The sequence below is a fragment of the Sinocyclocheilus rhinocerous genome, unplaced genomic scaffold (assembly GCF_001515625.1).
Source record: "Sinocyclocheilus rhinocerous isolate Xijiao unplaced genomic scaffold, SAMN03320098_v1.1 scaffold853, whole genome shotgun sequence".
NCBI lineage: Eukaryota > Metazoa > Chordata > Actinopteri > Cypriniformes > Cyprinidae > Sinocyclocheilus > Sinocyclocheilus rhinocerous.
This window is the reverse complement of record NW_015627738.1, coordinates 1,128,095-1,138,531: the sequence shown is the minus strand read 5'-3', so window position 1 is coordinate 1,138,531 and position 10,437 is coordinate 1,128,095. Positions and strand designations below refer to the sequence as shown.

Here is a 10,437-nt window from a genome sequence, read left to right as displayed (position 1 = left end):
CAAGGTATTTTTAAACAATATAATTTGTGTGTAAATTGCAGCTAAAACTGAAAAAAAAAAAAAATAATAATAATAATAATTGTGCCTGTGTGTTCTTTCATATTAGGTTATTTGGGCGACTGATAATGCCTTACAAAAAAAAATAATAATAAACATTAAAAAAATCTTGGAAATGGACGTTTTTTGTTTTTTAGTCATTTAAAAAAATTTTTATTAAACTTCCACTTCTGTGGGAATGACTGCAGACAAATAGCGCTGCAGTTCCTCATACGGCCTGCAGGGGGCTCTAAAATAAAACAGCAGCTAGTACGAAAGGCGCATCAGAATGAAGGGGAGGGAAACTTCAATTTGGCGTCTGGCGCTCCGTTGAATCAGTTAGGCTCGCTCAGTCTTGTCTGGTTCGCAGCACAGCAGAAGCTGCATCTTCTTTGTATTCCTTTTCTCTTGTTTATTTAAGGATCGGATCAATGGAAAATAAACCGAGCAGTGCAAGAAAGCGACTCACCGACACTGGATACAAACGGCGTGTCGTCCAGTGACAATCTGATGCTGTGAGGAATAAAGTGTATCTGCTGAGAGGAAACGAGCGTAGGTCATGAACTTTCACGCTGTGAGACTGGATATATGACAAAATATAGACTTTTACTTGGGGATTAACATATGCTAAACCTTGTATCATTTCATATTCGATATGACACGAAAGGCTATCAAAGTATTAAGGTAAATACGATGCACTTTAAACTTTGTTTACATGTTTGCACTGAAAACAAAATGATTTGGGATTTAGTATTTCTTCATATGTTTAGCCATGTAACACTCGTTTTTTCTGCCTTTTATTAGTGAATTCAGCACTGGAAAGTCTTGCTTACTATTGAAGGACTGCCAGTGTTGATATTTATAGCACTTGAGATGGGAAGAATGTAGGCTATCTTATGCACTTGGGAATGGACTTTGGGAATGTCCTCTGATTTGGGAATGATGGACAACGGACCCACCATTGTCTACGAGTGGCTGAAAACCCTCCAGCTGTGTCAGTATGTGGAGTCATTTGTTGACAATGGTTATGATGACCTGGAGGTGTGCAAACAGATAGGAGACCCTGACCTGGATGCCATCGGTGTCTTCACTCCACATCACCGGGAAAAGGTTCTCCGGGCCGTGGAGAGACTCCGAGATGAAGACAAGAAGTTGGCACCGGGACTGTATTTCACCCTTGAACCCCTTCCACATGGCACATGCTCTCAAATTAGTGACTGCAAACAGAAATGCACCAAGTCTTGGGTCAATTCTACTTGGGACAGGCCCAGGATCGGACTCTCCAATGACATCAAAGCACTAGAGAACCACAAGGAGCCGGTGGTGTATCCCAAACTCAAGCTGAAGATAATGATAAGGGATAAGCTGGTGAAGCATGGAATTGACCTGAGCAAAATGCCCTACTCGTATAAAGTGAGTACTTACCTTTACGCCATTATTGTTACTGTCACATCACCTAAAAATGTTTGCACCGTCTCTTTGTTTTGCAGCAGAGATATTGACATTTTATTCCTGCTTTCAAAGGTTACCCGTTGGCTTGAAATTTACCCACCTGGTGTGTGTGTGCTTAGTCTCGTTTTTGGTGTAATAAACATCCAAGAAAGGTTGTTCCTGCAAAATGTCTCTTGTAAATGTCATTCATTATTATATTTACTTGTGCATTGGTGGTCGACCAATATGAGGTTTTCTTTTAATGGCCAAAATGCTTTAGTTTCAGTGCATCATCCTCAGGTCATCTAAGATGCAGATGAGCTTGTTTCTTCATGGGAACAGATTTGGTGAAATGTAGCATTGCACTCACCAATGGATCCTCTGCGGTGAATGGGTGCCGTCAGAATGAGAGTCCAAACAGCTGATTAAAAACATCACAATAATCCACACCACTCCAGTCCATCAGTTAATGTCTTGTGAAGTGAAAAGCTGTGTGTTTGTAAAAAAACAAATCCATCTTTAAGACGTTTTTAACTTCTAACCATTGCTTCTGGCTAAAATACGCATCCATAACATTGCTTTCTCCAGTAAAAAAGTCATCTCAGCTGAATCAGGAGAGAAATATACACAGCACTGTTCAGAAGTGAAAACAGTCGTTTAAACTTAATTAAATGTCTTAATGATGGATTTATTACTAACAAATAGACTGAAGTTGTGTGGATTATTGTGATGTTTTTATCAGCTGTTTGGACTCTCATTCTGACGGCACCCATTCACTGCACAGGATCCATTGGTGAGCAAGTGATGTAGTTGCTAAATTTCCCCATATCTGTTCTGATGAAGAAACAAACTCTTCATCTTGAATGGCCTGAGGGTGAGTTCATTTAAATTTTTTGGATGAACTATTTCTTTCATTGGCCAGTGCTTATAATCTCAGAAAGTCCAAATATTGCCTCGTGTAATCATTCTGCCTCTCATATATTGGTCCATGACTATTGCATACAAGTAGCCAAGCAAGCGGTTGCTTAGAGTGCCAGCACAGTCAACATGGTAGGTATCTTATTGTGTTCTTATCATATGCTTGAACTTATTTCTGCCTTGTTGGTCTAGAATAGTATTGTAGTTCCATGTTGCGGCATGCTTGATGCTTTCCAAGTCAGATGATTTTATCCAGCCAGAGACGTTGAAGTATTAGACAACTTTAATTGAAGTGGTTATTCATTAGTGCACTCTGGGGCTTTGAGAGCGGGCGAGTCTTGGCTCTAATCGATAGCCTGGAGAACAAGAACTGTAATCCATTAACTACACTGAATGCTATTAATAGAGTTATTTACTGTACAATTATCTCCACTGAGCATCATCCAAAGCTCAGGAGCTTTTAAATAATAGGAAGGCTAATGCAATGAACGTTTAATGTTTCATAAACATTCCTATAAGTATATTTGCAATTGCACTTGTCTCTTTTTACATGATCAGACTCAGATCTGGAATTATGGAAGTGATGTTTTGGATCTTGAGAAGCGATTAGGTCAGCACAACTCTTTATATAATAGTTTAGTTTCAGTGATTCATTCAAATGAATTTATTTTGCAATGACTGATTAAATCATATGAAGCACAAACGAGTGCTTTTATAGCAGCGCATATAATGTTTGATCATTTCAGACATTCAAAATATATGTTTGTCTTGTTTTCCAGTAAAAATATCTGAACATCATTAAAACAATATATTCATTTGAAAAGTCAGACTGCATATTAAAATGTATCTTCAATTAATTTTGTACTCTATTGACAATTCTTATTTTAAAGATAATTCTACCACAGTTTAGTGATGTTTGTTTAAAACAATAAAAAAAAACTAATTAAGGATGAGAAAATTAAAGTTGTGCATATAATGTTTGATCATTTCAGACTTTCACATATATTTGTCTTTTTTTCCCAGTAAAAATATCTGACCATTATTAAAACAAGATGTATTCATTTGAAAAGTAAAAGTGCATATTAAAATGTATCTTCAATTTTTTTTTACACTATTAGCAAATTGTTTTTTTTTTCTTATTTTAAAGATAATTCTAACAAAATGTATTGATGTTTATGCTTACAATAATAAAAAAATTCAAGATATATTATTTGAAAGACACAATTGTGTTTTTACTGAAAAATATATTTTTTTTGCCATAGAGTTCCTAAATTTATACTTTTATTTAGCAAGGATGCTTAAAATTGATCAAAAGTGATGATAAAGGCATTTATAATGTTACAAAAGATTTCTATTTCAGATAAATAGTGTTCATATCGATATCGGAATTATATCGTATCGACCGAAATTAAGAAATATATCGTGATATCAATTTTGGCCATATCGTCCAGCCCTAATTATAAGTATTGTAACATTTATAATTAAATATAAAGGTAACGCATTTTTAATATATTAATGGATTCCCTCTCCATCTTTTATTGTAATGCATAATTTTTCCTCTTTATATCAGTATATATAATAACAATACTGATTAAGATTTTTTTTTTTTGCAGTATTTCTACCATAGAGTTCCACATTTTAAATATAAATCACATTTATAGTTTAATATAAAAGTTGCAAATTTTTTAATAAATTGAGTCCCTCAGTTTTTTATTGTAATGCATATTTTTTCCTTGGCATATTAGTATATGTAATAAAATTCTAATTAAGTTTTTGTTTTTTGTTTTTGCCATGGAGTTCCACATTTTAATGATAAATTACATTTATAGTTAAATATAAAGGAAACACATTTTTTATGTTAATTAAGTCCCTCTCCATCTTTTATTGTAATGTGTATATATAATTAAAAAATACAGTATTTCTGCCGTAGAGTTCTGCATTTTAAATATAAATGACATTTATAGATCAATATAAAGGTTACACATTTTAAAATAAATTGAGTCCCTCTCTGTCTTTTATTGTAATGCATATTTTTTCCTTGTCATATCAGCATAGATAATAAACAGTCTTCATGAGCAGACAGGGACTCATTAAGCACTGCTCCGTTCAGCAGCGTATCCACCTGAAGCAGTGCGGCTCTCTGTGCGCTTGTCATGCCTCTGTCGTGAGCTGTCACTGGACTCCACCGCTTTTGTTCTTGTCCGAGTCGTGTTTCCATTATGCCGTCTTAACAGCGACGAGTCTCTGGTGACAGCTGGCTTCATTGCGCTTTGGGTTTAGAGAGCCATTTAATGTCTCATGCCATGCCAAAGTCCTCATTATCATTACTGTCATTTGCATTTGTAAGAGTGGCCCACTTTTAAAATGTTTTCACTTGCTTCCTTGGTTTCACGGTATGAGAACCGCTGCCTCCCAAATTGTCTTGCAAATTGAGATGCGTTTGTGCTGCAACTAACAACATAGTGCGCTTGAGCGAGCTTGATTTTTATTTCAAAGCGTATCCATGGACTGAGAGGAATTTGAGCTGAAGAACTGCAGTTTAAAGGAATAGTTCATGCCAAAATTATTTACTTACCCTAGTTGTCCAAACCAATGTTATATTTATATTAACCAATGTGTGTGTGTGTGTGTGTGTGTTCTGCTGTGTGTGTGCACTTTGGATGGGATAAATGCAGAGCACTAATTCCGAGTATGGGTCACCATACTTGGCCACATGTCAGCTGAAGAACTGCAGTTTAAAGGAATAGTTCATGCCAAAATTATTTACTTACCCTAGTTGTCCAAACCAATGATATTTATATTAACCAATGTGTGTGTGTGTGTGTGTGTGTTCACTGCTGTGTGTGTGCACTTTGGATGGGATAAATGCAGAGCACTAATTCCGAGTATGGGTCACCATACTTGGCCACATGTCACGTCACGTCACGTAATTGACATGCTTGAACTGATAAAAATTGACGCCTTCATAGGGTTGGGCGATATAGCTAAAAAATTTATCATGTGTATCAACTATTGTATATATGTGTTATATATGTTATATGTATATAACTCAATTTATTGAGACAAACAACATATATGCATGTTTTATCAAGTTTAAATATAGACTAACAAAACATTAAAATGCAAAAACGTCACTTACATCATCATCATTGCATCTCGTGCGCCACTGATGACGCTCCCTGACGCACACCTAATATTTGATTTGTCTATTATTGCATTCAAATGCAAATGTTTATTTTAAATTCGACTAATATTCATTTTTTTATTCACAATCTCCTCATCACAGGCAGGCACAGCACTCATGTTCATGTTTGTGTGTGCTGTCTGCGTCACTCATAGCACGTGCCTATATCATGCACTATATCGAACATTTTTTATATCGTTATCGAAGAAGGTGTACCGTCGATAAATATCGATACCGTTTTATCGCCCAGGCCTACGCCTTCAACACATATTTCTTCAGATAAAAGTGTCTGCCAAGTGCAAGAATGTAAATGTTAATATAGTGTTGTCAAAAGTACCAACATCGGTACTGAAATTTTACAAATTTGATGATACCAGTGACTTTTGCATGCGCATACTCATTTCCCACAACACCTTAGAGTGTCAAAACTTTGCAGGCATGTTAACCAGCATTTCCAAAGAGTCCAATGAGTTTTGTGTTGCGGGTCAAAATGAAACACTTTGTAATGTAATTTGTAATGCTGAATGAAGAATGCTATTTTAAGAGATGTCAGTAAGCAAGGCCTTAAAAAACGATTGCATCATTCAGAAGACTTGGAATATTGATATTAATCAGGGTAGCACCATATTTAATTTTTGACAGGAATGAAAACGAGGCAGTGAGTGACAGAAGTACAGACGGTTCAACTGATTGTACTGTGGTTCAACATCAAAAAATCTCATAATTCAGGAGTAATAGGTTATTTTCTGTCCTGTTTTGACCCCCTCATCAGAACACTCTGTTTGAATAGGTGTGGCTGATTGTAGACTCTGAAGTAAACACCACTGCTATGATTAACTGCTATGATGGCTAACAGTTGTGTATGTTTGACAGCTTACATCCTTGATAGATGGACGCTGCTGTGATTTAGGTTAAAAACGCATAAGTACTCTGTACATATCAAACAATCTGTAATAATAGACAAAGCAATAGTGAGCATGTAATAAAAACAGTTAGCCTACTCACACTTGTGTGGTGCCACATTACTGTCGTATATATACTGTATATAGTTGGCACAGCATCATCTTTTAGTTTCAGTCTTTCTGGAAATCCTGTGTCGAATTGTGCCTTATTAGTAAACGAATCCATGAACAAAGGACCAAGTTCTTACTGATGCGGCACCACACAGCATTTTGTTGTCTTCGGAGCATCTTTATCATTTGATTTCTGCATAGACCTGCATTTGCCTCTCCTTTTATTTACAGTACATGTGTGAATCGGTGGGCGGGGCTAAACAGGCTGTGATGTCGAAGCAGGTGTTGATCTTTTTCTGTGAAGGCGGGGTTTAGCCACACTATTACGTCATAAAGTGGCTCATTCCACATGGTCGATTGGCTTCAATATAAGCTGTTTTTAGACTAACAAGAAAGTATTGAGTTCTGAAACGCACAGGATGTTTTTATAGTACAATGACCTCGTATATGTCAAAAGATCAAGATAATTTAGATTTCTCAGTTCATGACCCCTTTAAATTCAATATGGCATGTAACCCGAGTAAGGTCTGTATCGCGCTGCTCATATGAGCTAGTTTTATGATATTTTTATGGTCCATTATGGAATTAAAAAATGATCCTTTTGTATTCTATGGAATAACAAGGTGAATAAATAATGTGAGAATCATCTTTTGAGTGAATTATTCCTCAAAAATTGAGTCTTAGCAGATCATCTCTTCCAGTGGATATCTACTGATTTCTCCAGTTTTGTATCGGCGCAGAACTTGAGACATCCAGCCACCGTTTAGTCTGTTTGGATAAGTCTTGTCAGTGGGAACTTGATAGTAAGTGCAGCTCGTATTCTGTCTGACCTGCATTATGAATGGATGAGGGTTCCTGTGCTGGCGTATGCACAGATAAAATTGGTGTCATTCTCAAACTGGTGTCTTTCCAAAAAAGCTTGTGTAAGTGCAGCGTGTGTCACAACGGATGAATCGTGTCTGGTCAGGGTGAGCGGGTCCTTGTGGCATGTGGCAAGAGAGATCAAGGCATCAATTGCATATTCTTTCTGGCTTCATTAGTGACTCAGAAGGAGCCCGTCTCTTTACTTTAGGAAGCAGCATCCTGATTTTCATTCTACATGGCACTCTTTTAAAAAAACTGAAGTGTTTCATGCCGTTATGCAACTATGCTGTGCTCAGGTTGAACTAACCTTTAACCTTTAGTATTAAACTTCAATGTTTAACTCTACCCTTCCCATTCAGATATAAATGTTTCCACGAATCTTCTGGCTTTTTGAGATGAGCCGTTTTGCCTGATGGACTATTGTTGAAACTATATTCCCTGACAAAGCCCCTAATCTGGTTAAGATGTATTTTGGAGCTTTGTTGTTTTGGCTTTTCAGATCTCTTTTTTTTTTTTCACTTTTCACAATGAAAGAAAATCACTTTTCTTCATCATATGTAGTGGTCGTCCGATATATCGCCAAGGCCGATATATCGGTCGATATTTGGCATTTTTCAAATATCGGCATCGGCCGATAAGTTTTTCTGTTTGGCCGATGCGTTCGTGGCGGGACTTTTATTTTGACTGCGCTGAGAACGGCAGCGCCTGAGCACACGGTGCTCCCATTCTCCCTCTTGTTCGCTGTCGTTGTTAACAGTTCTGTCTAATATGGACAGAAATCTGTCTAAATAATCAGATAGAACTGTTAAACAAAGGAATTAAAATGAATACACAAGTATTCTAAAGATTGCTTTTATATTGTTAGTAATAGAAAGGCAAACATTATAATACTTTCTCGTGTGCCGTCTAGCATTCAGCAAATACGCATTTATATAATTTAAACAAATCTTTGAATGACTAATAAACATCTAATTTCAAAAACCTTGCCAACTTAGTCGGATCCAGTTGTGAGATCTTGTGAAGTGTGCTGTACGTAAAATGAGTGTTTCCTTGGCTTTATTTGAAAAAATATGATTCCCAATGCACACAAACGTCCCAGAAAACCATGTGCCCTGTTGGTTACAGTGTTTACTTCCTTTTTAATTATATTTTTATTAAATATTTATTTATTTGTGAAAAATACTTTGTCGTTTAAAGGAGAAGCATGTTTATTTTACACATTTATTTTTTAATCCATTTTCAAATGATTTCAAATTTCTTAAATATTAATTAAAATAAATAAAATTATATCGGCTTTATATCGGCCATCGGCCACCCTGCTTTCCAAGATATCGGCATCGGCTGTCAAAAAAACAATATCGGTCGACCACTAATCATATGTGAGTTGTGTTAGGAAACGCCTCACACTGGGACTCAAAAACAGTTTAAGGCATCAATTTTCCTGCTGTAAAATATTTGCTGACAGTTTTACACATTTAAATTTGTTTTTACTGCCAGACAAATTAAGGTCAAAAACAGCATTCACAACACATTTTACATCTGCAATGACACTTATTTTCGAACAGGATGTTGAGTGAGGAAAAAATAGAGCTGGACTTTATTTTATCCAGTTAAGCTTTTGTTTTTTAATTTATGTCAGGATAGGTTATTGAAGATGTTGTAAAACAATAAACATTTATAATAATAATAATAATAATTATTATTATTATTATTATTATTATTATTAAAATAGTTCAGGTATGTCATTGAAGTAAACTAAGTCAACCTTGATTGCACTGTTTAAAACAAAACAAAACAAAAATAATAAATAAAATGTTGCAATTAGTTGGCACAACTTAAAATTTAGTGTTAGAATAACTTTCATGGGTTAAACATAATTCAACTCAAATATTCAAGTTGTCAGTAAATTTTTAAAAGGCACTTTTTACATTGAAACTTTTTTTTTTAACAGTAAATTGAATTCAGATTCAAGGCTTGCATAATTACTGATCTTTCAGCTCTGTTTGTGATGGATAATTCAGGCAAAAATGGAAATTCCTCATCAGTCATCATCTACTCTTTATTTTGTCAGTATTCATTGAATATGGTTTGCATTCAGTTCTTCATAGAAAGTGGCATTTTGGAGCTTGTCAGCCCCGGTTACTTTAATTGTATGTAAAAATGCAACTTGCTTGGCTTATTTTGGGTTCCACAAACATTTCCAAGGCTTTCAAACAACACAGGGTGAGTAAACGATGGCAGAACTTTCATTTTGGAATGATTTTTTTCACAGATAATGTCTAATGAAGAGCTGACAGCTGACTTCCATGCAGATCTGCATTTTCTGAGGACAGAGAGAACAGAAGCGCACTGATTCTCTGCTGGATAATGTTCATAAAAGATTCAGGCACAAACTGTAAAGTGCAGCATTCTGGAAAGCATTTCATGAGTCACCGCTGACCTTTTATTAGATCTGAGCAAAGGGTTTTTGTGATTTCGAACATTTCTCTCAGGTTTCTGTCTGACAGCGGGCGCAGAGACATTTTAGAAGTTTCTCTGAATGGCCCGTCCTTTCAGGACAAACTACATCATGTTTTGGACTTGTACTTCGTGTTTGCTGTTTTTAAATCAGAGTGAATCTGTTCTCCTGTCAGTTTTAAAGTGGAGCAGAGAACAGGCTGGCAGCGAAGAGGGCATCAGAGATGTGTTTTCTGAATAAGTCTGACAGAAACTCTATGGAGGGACTTCAGAGCTCTTTTGAGAGGATTTTGCATTTAACTTTATTTTAAAAAATCCCTAACCAATAGTACTGCATTTTGGCACTTAACGCCTCAATTTCTGAGCTCAGATAAATTAATTTTCTTGGCTCTCTGGATGGAAGTGCGCTGTGCGCTCATCTCTGGGTGACCCAAGGGTGAGGGGTGAACCGGCCTCACAGCTGCGAACCGAACACTTTAAGATTACTGGATTTTAAAGGATTACCACCCAATATTTCACATGAATTTATGGCCT

General features: G+C 36.1%; 1 protein-coding gene across 1 annotated transcript in view; it reads left to right on the top strand.

Annotated features, from left to right (window-relative positions):
- Window positions 1–347: 347 nt before the first annotated feature.
- sash1b (SAM and SH3 domain containing 1b) overlaps window positions 348–10,437 on the top strand; it is a 108,287-nt gene continuing 98,197 nt past the window's right edge. The window contains exons 1-2 of the mRNA XM_016545347.1: window positions 348–720; window positions 841–1,449. Coding sequence (XP_016400833.1) covers window positions 958–1,449 — 492 coding nt within the window. The 5' untranslated portion in view covers window positions 348–720; window positions 841–957. The remainder of the gene's footprint in view (window positions 721–840; window positions 1,450–10,437) is intronic.